Genomic DNA, 11,179 nt, shown 5'->3' on the forward strand with positions numbered 1-11,179 from the left:
TGAATTATATTGTGAATAACTAAAACTGCAATATCCAATACTCACATTATTTAACTCCATCGAAAAATAAGATAAATCAATTTATAAATTTAATTTTTTTTATAAATTATATAAGATGAGTATGGATGTGTAGGTACAAAGCTGGTGAGCATTGGACAAATAGATATAAAACAAGTAAGTATAGAACAGACGGGTATAAAGTATATAAACTCTAAGTCATAATTATTGTTCAAAATCCTCAAAATTTTATTTTTCCTAAATATTTTAGAACAGAGAAAGTTAAAGAACTATCGAAGCTAGGAAATACTCTATAGTTGCGCGGCCATAGCACCAAAATGTCAAATTTCAAAAACTTTCCCGCTTTTTCTTCCTCCCGCCACCCACCAATTATTGTATACAATCCACCAAATTCCACTGCAAATTTCTTCTTTTTCACTCTTCTTAATTCTTAATTCACATTTTCTCCAAAAAAAACCTCAAAAATCTTTATTCGACCTTCCGTCAATGGAGATCTACAACTCCAAATCAATCCTCCACGACATTAAATCAAGAGAGCTTCATGGGTTTAAAGGTACTCCATTTTTTCTTGAATGCCCACTTTTTATTTTCAGCTTTAATAATCGTAATTATGATTAATAATTAATTTTATTCATTTTTTTGTCTTGAATTTTTCAGGAAGAAAACGACCATTGTTTACCTATAGTACATCAATAGAGGAACAAATTGATGAGCCTAGCTGTAGTAGAGGTGTTGCAACTTCCCATAATGGCGAATCGACTCCTCCTATGTCTATTTCTTTTGCTAAGGTTATTACCATTTTTCTTAATTTTTAAAATCTGGGTTTTTATATTTGTTTATTTATATTGTTTGAGCTTGTTTTTTCTTTTGTGTGAACTATTTTCACGTAGACGATTACTGAATTTAGGGTTTTTAAACAGTGGGTAACTTATTTGCTCATTTAATAAAGTTCAGCATTAAATTGATTTGGTTGTGGGTGCGTTTTATATTGATTTTGCAGACAATAAAAAATGCCCATATTCTGGGTTTTACCGATGAAGTAGGTTATATGAACTTGATTGATACCAGAATGAAGCTCAAATCTTCTGCAACCCACCAAGAAAATGCAGGTTTTTGAAAGAAAAATCCTCTTAACTTAAATTTTTTTAATTGTTTTGAATATGCCCCATTGTAATGAATTCATTTGGTGAGCTGAGAAGCTAAATTTTTATTTTCTTATGATGAATACAGAAAAGGCAATCGTATCGAGCTGGGTAACCCATGATAATTCTGTTTATGATTTTTGCTGGATTAAGGTGAACCCTCCTATTGGCTGTCCTATACATATCTTTCTATCTTGGGCTTTGATTAGTACTCCTTATTATGTATTATAATTATGATTTGTCATCTATTAGTGTCTAGATGTAAAGTACTCTAAAGATTTCATGTGGTTTTGTTTGGCGAGATCAATTCTATGTCCAAGAAGCTATGTTCATAAAATGATTTTTAACGTGCTACGATTGTTCATTGCAGGATGATACCCGTGTTTTGACAGCTTCAGCTGACCACACTGTAAGCTACTAAAACTTTTGAGCATATTCTTTCCAATCGTTAGACATTGAGAAGTAGCCAAGATTTTAGTGTAGCCCTTATTTGGAAAGGGTTTGGTTTGCCCTTGATCACACCTTTCTTTACAAGATTTTAGTTTTTAATGACATAGATTGTTATCAAACATGCATGGGCAAAGGGCAATGAGCAAGAAAGAGTATACTGATTTGGTTAAAAGTTTACTTAGAGTAGTGTTATTTGTCTTTGCAGATTAAGGTATGGGATGTCGATCAAAAAAAATGTTGTGCAGTGCTAAGAGGTCATTCCGGCAGTGTTAAATCTGTCTCTAATCACCCTACAAATTTTGGTGAGAAAATTATACTTTTGCTTCAATTGTTTTATTATTGTACATTAGTTGATATGTTGTTGTGTTTACCCCAAAATAGATCTTCTTGTATCTGGCTCAAGAGATGGTTCGTTTGCACTGTGGGACCTGAGGTGTAATACTCGCCAAGGGACGCATTGGATAATGTAAGTATATCACACATTGGTTGTTTTGAATCATATTTTCTATTACAAAAGATGTCAACTGATGGAAGGATTACTTGTTTGTTGAAGGCCAAATGAACTGGTTAATGAAGCTCATACAACAGCTAAACGAAAGCGGTCTGTAAAGGGAAAGGTTCGTATTATATTCAGTTATATAATCATTCTTCTTGTTGTTTCTTTCCACTTATCAGTACTGCATGTTTTCAGACTGCTTCGACGACTATAACATCAGTTCTCTATCTCAAAGATGAAGCCTCCATTGCCACCGCAGGAGCGGTAGACAGGTATGTGGTTTACCAATAATTAGGCCTGTCTTTGACGCAACCTCCTTATCTCTTTGGTAATTGTATGGTCTGCCGTCATCCAACCCTCCCCAAACTCTTGTCATTGCTTCCATGAGTGATATACTGGATGATTATAGTATGATGGCCTGTCTGTAACCCTTGAAAGTTCGATTTGAAATTAATTTAAAGTGCCTTTTATTTATTTGTTCAATTCAGTGTTGTAAAGATTTGGGACACGAGAAATCTTCGAGCCCCATTTGCGCATGCTTGTCCACTACAGGATTGTGGGACAGAGACGGTTAGTAAATTAGTGTTCTGCTCTTTATCTTCTATGTTTCCTATACAAAACCAAGAAATAAATCTCCAGTTCCAATATCCTTGATAAGCTAGACTTGATAAATCATGTAAAAGACTAACCTACCGAGTTGTGAAATTATTACAGAATGGGAGACATGGTATAACAAGTTTATCACAAGATCTTAATGGGGTGCTGCTTTCTGCATCTTGTACGGATAATAGGTACCGACACTTACAAGTTAGTTTATCAGGCTATGCTCTTGATATTTCCCGAATCTGATCAAAGTCTTTCTACTTCGTTTCAGAGTATATTTATATAATGTTCTTCAACTCAAAAAGGGTCCGATCAGTTCCTATACAGGCAGCCAAATCGGGTCATTTTTTATAAAGGTAATACAACCAGAATCAGTATGTTCGAATATATACACCCATATGCTTAAAGATTTGATCGGTCTCTAATATTGTTATCAATCTTTTTATTATAGTCATCGATTAGTCCAGATGCATCTCACATACTATGTGGATCAGGAGATGGAAATGCTTACATATGGCAGGTTTGAGTGTGATTTCAACTTAAACAAAAAATAGTTTCTTTTTACCAGTTTGCATGTTTTTTTAAGTCTTTTGCTCAATAATAATATGTGCAAAACAGGTAAATGATCCTGAGCAAGATCCCATTGCTTTAACAAGCCATGAAAAAGAAGTCACAACAGTTGATTGGTATATCTTTTAACTTATGATAGTTCATTCAATTACTTGGCTATTAAGCGAAAATAGAACTTCATACATCCAGTTCATTTCATGCTCAGGTGTCTACACGAACCGGGAAAGATTGCCACTGCTTCAGATGATTACACAGTAAGCATTAACGTGGCAAAGTTTTATCTCTTTAAATTATTGGTTATTTTATGGGTTTTAACTATATAGAAGTTGTGCGGGATATTGGGTTGCTGACTCTGACTCTGACTCTGGCTCTTAACTATATAGAAGTTGAGTCAAGACACTTACATTTTTGTATTGTTCATAATACTCTAATAGAGCTTTTTTTTGCAATACTCTAATAGAGCTTTTATGGAATTATATTCAAATTTTACATCATTAAAGCAATATGGTTTACTAAATTTTTGGCCCGTCATTTCGATAAGACAGATTTATAGTTTTTTGGTTTTGGATTATAATGTACTATTTGCAGTGACTTGTCAAATCATGTGTAATTTTCACTTGTGTGAAGCTGCAGATGATGTTTGTTACCAAATGTCAATAAGATAGCTATCTAATAAGGGTAAAGGTTGTGAACATTTGACCCTCAAACCTATCAGGTGGGACTTGGGAAACCATTTTATGGCATTAGGGTAATGGAATGGAACGTCGTGGGTTACTAAATTTAGAAAGTGGCAAACTATTTGGGACAGCTTTTACCTTCTTTGTACCTTTTTCTGATCACCCGCCTTGTTTTCCCAGGTTCGCTTTTGGAATGTCGAAAACAGACAATGTCTTTTACCAAGAAATTGCATCCGGAAGAGAGTGAGTGCATTTCCAAGAACCGACTGCAAAGAGCTGTCCCAGCAGAGGGATCATCCGAGTAGTTCAACTCAGGACGAAACAGTTATACAAGATCAAAGCTTAGTCGAGTTAGTGAAGACACCTGATGCCACGCCTAGTCTATTCAGTAGAAACAGGTCACTGACAGGACTAAATTTGAATGAGGCCTTCGATAAAACATCTGAATCTGCAGCGATGAGCCCTTCTTCCGTTCTAAGTCCTCCATCTTCCATTAAGAAAAAAACTATTCGAGATTATTTTGTAGTGTATTAGGAATCTGAATAATATGTACAGGTCTTTTCAGAATGCTGCTATATAGTAGTAGTACATTAATACTCTTGTTGATTCTTACAACATCCATTTCTCACTATTAAGGCTGTGGAAGCTTGACGGTTATCATTGTTAAGGATATATTACAGGCAGTATACTCTTCTTTTTGTTTCAATACCAGCAGCCCAAATTTTGTTAGTGTCTTAAGTTATTGCATTACATAAATCTTATTAGGTCATATTTACGGATGGCAATTTAGTCTAAATATAACCCTAATACGATCCAAGAAAAATAACATAATTCGAGTTTGAAGAAAAGTCATGTACTCCAAATACAAGTCGGATCTCATAAAAATTTTGACAATCCAACTCAACTGCGATTTTGATACAATTTGACATCTAATCTTGACTTTATTCAAATATTTAAATTTCTAGTTCATGTTGGGCAAATTTGTATTTTTTAAGATTAATATAGACTATAAAATTGATTGTTATTTTTGCTTTCATTATCATTGGTGGTTGAGTTATGGGACTATATCATAGAAGATTTTTCCTAGATTTCAACATTGTTGTAATTTTAAAGTGCATATTCAAAAGACGTTAAGTAGAAATTTAGGCAAATTGTAGCTTTTTTGAGTTATTAAGTAGGATTATTCGAACTATTTTTTCTATTAAGTAGCATTGAAGAAAATTGTAGTTTATTTGAAAGAAATTATAGTTGTGAGTTAGCATAATAATATAAAGTTAATTTTAAAAAAAAAAACAATATAATTTTACAGAGATTAAAGAGTTCAAGATAAAGCGAAGTGGAAGCACATAAATCCGAATCTAAGTTGATTTTGAAAAAAAATCTGATTTTATACGAGGAAAGTCAGAGGTGCACAAAATCCGTTCTAAATTCCACTCTTTGCCATCAACTAAAGAATCAATGCAGATGAATGAACATACAAGAGTGAAACTGTGTAAATGATGCTGAAATTAATATTGATTTTGGAATGAAGTGGAAATAAAAATACTATATATTAGAATATATTCATTATTCGGTAACTAAAAAAACAATTACAACATGTAATTGTTGGAAACATAAGCAACTAATAATCCTATTACTACTGTACAAATTAGATAAATATCGTTAGAATATGATCACAAATTAGAATGGCGGCTCATCAAACACTCAAACTAAAGGGTTAGAAGTTAGAGCAGGAAAAACACGGGCTAGTACGAAAATCCTAAGTGTTCGGAGACATAATGTAAAGTTCTTGATCAACTATTTGGTAACATCCGATGGCATCACTTGCTTCGATGACAAATTGCTCCTTAAACGTTCCCATTCGCTTGTCTGCGATATTGATGTCGAGATCTCTGAAATTTGGCAAGCCTTCGACTTGCATTCCATCACCACAAATAATGAATTGGTTCCCTACGATAAAAGAACCGGATACACGGATTGCAACACCACCTTCACCATGAGCACGACATTGCAGTTTCTCAACAACATGAATCAGCTTTTCTGGAGGCCATTTTCCGGCTAATTTTCTTCGAATATCCGATAAATTAGAGAAGATGTCATTTGGGCCTTTATATTGCTTCCCAGAAAAGCTGAACAAAAAAGTAATGTCATTTATGTTTCATTTGAAAACGAGGTAGTGTTTTATTGTTCGTTTTCTTTAACGTAAAAATAAGGTTCTACAAACCTGAAAACAGATTTTTCGTTGTAGATAGACTTCATATGCTGCCACTCTTCATCGTCAGATCCATCAAAGAGCAAGTAATAGTGAATAGTAAGCATCTGCATTAAAAAAAATTCCAAGTGAATAATATAATGCAAACCGAATTTTCCCTTTGATTTTTAAATAACAGCTATATGTTTTTGCATCAGTGCTTGAGATCGCCAATCTACATATAAGAATGACAATCAAATTCCTAAAAGATTTGGAGATTGCTAAGAATAAAGGATTTGAAAGGGTATCCTAAATCTTATGTTTCCTCAATGGCTTTTTCTCTACGAAGTTTTTTTATGCCGGAGAGGTGCATCAGATGTCCCTTTTAATGTTTTTGGTCTCTTCTTAGAGACTTTTTATTAATAAAATAAAATTACCCAATTTGCAAAAAAGAAAAGGTTTGAAAGTGCCAGAAACTTACATCAGCCAAATCCTTCAACCTTTGTACAGGATCAAAAACACTTTGGACGAAAGCTCCTAAGTTAACTCGAGAATCCTGGTACTTGGTGATAAATGGGTGTGACAGAAGCTGCAAATAAGCAAACAAGAAAATAAATCAGTCGATACTCGACATTTGACATACATCTGGCTATAAACCCAAGGGATTGCTCATAGAGAAGCATACTTGTCCATGCACCTAATAATTTTCAGTCCGGTTTTGGAAAATCAGCTTATACAAAGGCCATTTCTACAATCCCTATAAAACATTCATGCCCCATAAATCGTTCAGAAAAATTTGGAAGTCATACAGATAGAATTTCTTAAGTTTTGGTGTAAAGTATCAATAGCGTTTCCAAAGGTAATACTTAGAACAACTGTACGATAATTGTATTCAAAAGCTATGGTAATTTAAGAAGCATCATATGCACCAAACAGAACTATCTAATATATACATTTAGGCCATTGCATACCAATCACATTATGAAGAGGTAAATGCCTAAGAGTCCTGGACTTATGGGTATAGGAAGGTAAGGAGCTTCATTATATGGTCAGAAACTAAAATACACAGCAACACAGGCTCACTAAAAAGGCTCTTCCTCCACTTACCAATAATCCAAATCCAAGTCCTAGACTTGAGTACATAGGTCCACTGTTGAAGCCTTCGTCACCGGGACTCTTCATTTTGGACCAAAAATATAGTATTTTTCCATAATTTATCTGAGTTGGACTCTTCGATGCGTACCCTTTCCGATATAAGTTCCCGATATTGAAGCAAATAACCAGTCTAACAACTAACATAATCATCTAGGTGTGTTGATATTTAAGTCCAAACAAATTAAGTTTTAAGTGTTTGTCATCTCAAACATTGCAAGGGGCTAGGGCAATGCCAACTTTAAGAGTTTGAGTGCTCTTAGGAATAGGCTAATAGTTCTCTAAAGGAAAATCTTATTAATTCAAGACAGTTTCAAGTGGAAGCATATTACGCGCAAGTCAAATCAAAAGTGACTGTCAAAGGAAAACAAAAGTGACATAGCTCACCTGTTCAGCTGTGGGCCTTGCCTCTGCATCTTTTAGTAGACAAGCATCAATAAACGAGCAGAACTCTGACGAAAACTTTTGCTTGGATGGTGAGGGAGAAGGATCATCCAAGATCTATTAAAATGAATGCGAAAAGAATACTGTTAGAAACATGATTCTGTACGCTATCATAAGTTAAAGACTCAGAAAAGCTACCCCATTTTAAAAAAATCTACAATTGAATCATTTAAAAAGAACTCAAGGGTGAAACAAGCATTAGAGAAAACAAAAGATTGAATAAACATTTACAAAATAAATAACCTGAAGCATAAGATTAACAGGTCCATCATTCGCAGTGTATGGAAACTCTCCTGTGCCACACTCAAAAAGTGCCAGGCCAAGGCTCCAAATATCAGCAGGATATGAATATGATTCGTTACGGATTCTCTCGGGAGACATATATGTAACAGTTCCAATGAAGGTTGCACACTGAAACAAAATATTCACAAAATGAGTTACATGTTAACTATTAAGCAATTTCATCTTACGTAGAAATAGGAACCTGGTACCTACCATCGCCACTGAGTTCTCCAATCCAGCACTTATACCAAAATCTGTTATCTTTGGTTCTCCCTTAAGATTAATAAGCAAATTTGCTGGCTTTATATCTCTATGTACCAAGTGTCGAACTCCATGCAAGTAGCTTAATCCCTTCAAGAAAATACAAAAATACAAAATTATAGAAAAAAACAACACCTTACTGCTATAATCATATCAGTGTATAAGTAGGACTAAGGCAAAAACATTCCATTACCCAACGACATTAGATGGCTCCCACCTAGGGTGGGGTTTGGGGGATCGGATTTACACAACCTTACCCTTGGTAGTGATAACAAAGAGCATATTTCTTATTGACCTTCAGTAGTAAACATTATATGCAACTTTACATAATAAGTAAAACTAAGAGGGAGGAGGAGAAATAAACCAGCAGAAGCTTTCTGACTATGGCAGAGAGAATAGATTCTGGTAAACACTTCTGAACTCGTATTATATCTGCAAGTGATCCACCATCCATATACTCCAAAGCAATACTTATTTGTCCAGAGTCGGGAATATAAAATGCCCCATAAAATTCTACAAGACCTTCATTGCAAGGTGCCTCACAAAGTGTTCTTATCTCGGTCAAAAGCTGTTGTCGTTTCTCCTAAGCAACACAAATAGTTCATCGAAAATTTAAGATTTGCATCACACAAGCTTCAGACATTATAATAAGCTGTCATACAAGCATCGATAATGTTTAAACACAAACAAAACATTAATGGATGTACAAGACCATGAAACTTCGTCAAAACATCTAGAAAGCTACCTTACCTTCTCAAAAATATTAATCTTCTTCAAGGCTATGATTCTGTGAGTGGGTATGTGGACAGCTCTTTGAACAATACTACTTGCACCACTGCCAATAGCTCCAAATACCCTCATCTCACGTGATGCAATTCGATATGTTTTTTCGCTTGGACTATTTTCATCGACAGGGGATGAAGTGCATTTTTGCAATCCTGACTCGTTGAAATTGTACATGCCATATGACCTACTCAACAGATTAATGGTACCGCTATTTGACAGCTGAAAAAAAAAAAGATCAATTAACAAAACTTAATAAACAGCACCAAAAAACTAAGCGACAAGAGGAAAAAGTGTGCTTACCAAGTCAGAATCACTACATTCAAGAGTATTATTAGGCGAGAAGCCTTTCTCAGCATCAAAAAGCGGAGTAAGCTTCTTCTTCAGCTCCTCGAGGGCGGCCATATCAAATTCAACTTCTAGGATCTTTTGGCAATAAAGAATTTCTCGCAGCAAACTAGTTTAAACACACCCTATGAGCGCGCACACACCTAAATGGTGGTAAATAGAATGGATTATAGTGTAAATTTTCATGAAACGTACCATGTCATTCCTATTTGTTCACAGTTTTGTATCACCACTTAATAACACATCTTTAAATGGTAATGCAGTAACAAATGAGATGTTTAAAGTACAATTAACATGACCATTAAACTAATTAAGAGATTTTCCTAACATAATTGATCTAAATTTTCATTATCAATATGTCGTTCCCTCCATTTAATTCCAACAACCAAACAAATTGTTATTGTTCTGAATTTAGCATATTAGGTAAAGTCTAACCGTAGAATATGCAATATTCTATGTAGGGCGTTTATAACCGGGTATCACAAGTATTCCCAACACCCGAATACTCGAGCAGACCTCAATAATCGGGTAATTAATTTAAAGGCTCATGTCCCAGCCCAATTATGGCTTCTCCTATTCGGATTACAGAGCAGCAACTACACCAATTTCTACACAGATCAAAAAGTTCAGACAGCCAGACGACAGTTGACAGCATATAACAAAATTAGGTTTCCAGTTTTAAGTTTTGAACAGATTTCAGTTTTTATCTTTTGCATTGTTAGAACAAAATCAAAACTATTCAAAGTGTCATATTCATTCCTAACTCCATTAGGAAATAACCCTTCTATTTCATTTTGTTGGTTCCATTTTCAAAGTATAATGCAAGCCTCAACATTTTAAAACAAGTTTCATAAAATATCATATAAACGTATATATTGAAATTTTAAAACTCAATTTTTTTAATTTCTTTCAATTGAATTTTTTAATTTTCTCTCAAAAATTTTTTTTTAACTCAATTCAACAACATAGACAAACCTTCTTTATACTACAGTTGTAGAATAGTACTAGTTATAATCATCTAGTTCTTCAGCGATCAAAAAATTCATCCAATTCCCAATCTTTTGTTAATTTTCCACGAGTATACAGAAGTTGAAAATTGGTTGATTAAATCTTAGCAATCATGATTGACAAAATTTTTTTAGTATTAATTGAAATCATGTAGGATAGATCATCGAATGACTAAACTATTAAACTGCGATTAATTGAATTAGGTATTTTTCTGAAGACAAATATTTGAAATAACGGCTTTTAAAATTACAGATTAGGTTTTATGTTGAAGAATATTACGTAAACGAAAGGAGGAAAAATAGAGAAACCTTGATTTTGATTGTTGTTGAAGAATCTTAAAGCAACCGAAGAAGAGTATCGTGATGTTGTGCATGTGAAGTGTGAACACACTCAACTGCGAAAACTGAAAACTGAAAACTGAAGTGTAGTGATGACCGTAGAAGAGTACGAGATATGAAAGGTTTTCTTTTCATTTTTTTTTAATGAAATTGTTATAATTTTTTATACGGAAATTTCACATGGTTACCTTGACATTTTGGGTTTTCTACGTTATAATCGAAATTTTAAAAAATTTCGTACGGTAAAGGTTCACCAATTTGTTTTACTGTGTCCTTTTCGCACATAAAATATTATCAAACGTTAATTTCGACACTTTAAGACTGTTGTATGTCTATTTACATGACTCACCATTTCAAATGCTATGAATTGCATCTTTTTTCCCCCAAAACATAATCCCTAACACTACCATCATTCA

General features: G+C 34.0%; 2 protein-coding genes across 3 annotated transcripts; one reads left to right on the forward strand and one right to left on the reverse strand.

Annotated features, from left to right (window-relative positions):
- Nucleotides 1-350: 350 nt before the first annotated feature.
- LOC130818273 (uncharacterized) lies at nt 351-4,662 on the forward strand. The gene is made up of 16 exons (XM_057684388.1): nt 351-571; nt 676-806; nt 1,019-1,127; nt 1,249-1,313; nt 1,531-1,569; nt 1,816-1,912; nt 1,992-2,076; nt 2,164-2,227; nt 2,302-2,378; nt 2,595-2,676; nt 2,821-2,897; nt 2,981-3,065; nt 3,161-3,229; nt 3,328-3,395; nt 3,485-3,533; nt 4,137-4,662. The coding sequence occupies exons 1-16, from the start codon at nt 505-507 to the stop codon at nt 4,488-4,490; spliced, it is 1,518 nt and encodes a 505-aa protein (XP_057540371.1). The 5' UTR covers nt 351-504; the 3' UTR covers nt 4,491-4,662.
- Nucleotides 4,663-5,242: 580 nt separating this feature from the next.
- On the reverse strand, nt 5,243-10,876 carry LOC130818267 (mitogen-activated protein kinase kinase 3). Of its 2 annotated transcripts, none has more exons than XM_057684380.1 (10): nt 10,734-10,876; nt 9,373-9,526; nt 9,037-9,291; nt 8,651-8,869; nt 8,239-8,376; nt 7,987-8,154; nt 7,687-7,800; nt 6,629-6,736; nt 6,181-6,275; nt 5,243-6,085 (listed from the first exon to the last, which is right to left on the reverse strand). In XM_057684380.1, exons 1-10 carry the CDS (start codon nt 10,796-10,798, stop codon nt 5,716-5,718), a joined length of 1,686 nt encoding a protein of 561 aa, XP_057540363.1. In that variant the 5' UTR covers nt 10,799-10,876; the 3' UTR covers nt 5,243-5,715. The 2 variants fall into 2 exon arrangements, with proteins under 2 accessions (XP_057540363.1, XP_057540364.1); XM_057684381.1 differs by having other exon boundaries at nt 5,247-6,085; nt 9,373-9,560; nt 10,734-10,873.
- Between the last annotated feature and the right edge of the window lie 303 nt (nt 10,877-11,179).

This window comes from Amaranthus tricolor, chromosome 7 (genome assembly GCF_026212465.1).
Source record: "Amaranthus tricolor cultivar Red isolate AtriRed21 chromosome 7, ASM2621246v1, whole genome shotgun sequence".
In the NCBI taxonomy this organism is placed as follows: Eukaryota; Viridiplantae; Streptophyta; class Magnoliopsida; order Caryophyllales; family Amaranthaceae; genus Amaranthus; species Amaranthus tricolor.

Excerpts from the sequence above, each read along its gene's own strand:
- LOC130818273 (XM_057684388.1), top strand. The coding sequence starts at position 505 with ATGGAGATCTACAACTCCAAATCAATCCTCCACGACATTAAATCAAGA. Across the intron at positions 1,913-1,991 it reads TAATCACCCTACAAATTTTG|ATCTTCTTGTATCTGGCTCA; the intron begins GTGAGAAAATTA and ends ACCCCAAAATAG. Across the intron at positions 2,677-2,820 it reads AGGATTGTGGGACAGAGACG|AATGGGAGACATGGTATAAC; the intron begins GTTAGTAAATTA and ends AAATTATTACAG.
- LOC130818267 (XM_057684380.1), bottom strand. The coding sequence starts at position 10,798 with ATGCACAACATCACGATACTCTTCTTCGGTTGCTTTAAGATTCTTCAA. Across the intron at positions 8,870-9,036 it reads AGATTAATATTTTTGAGAAG|GAGAAACGACAACAGCTTTT; the intron begins GTAAGGTAGCTT and ends TGTGTTGCTTAG. Across the intron at positions 7,801-7,986 it reads CTGTTAATCTTATGCTTCAG|ATCTTGGATGATCCTTCTCC; the intron begins GTTATTTATTTT and ends TCATTTTAATAG.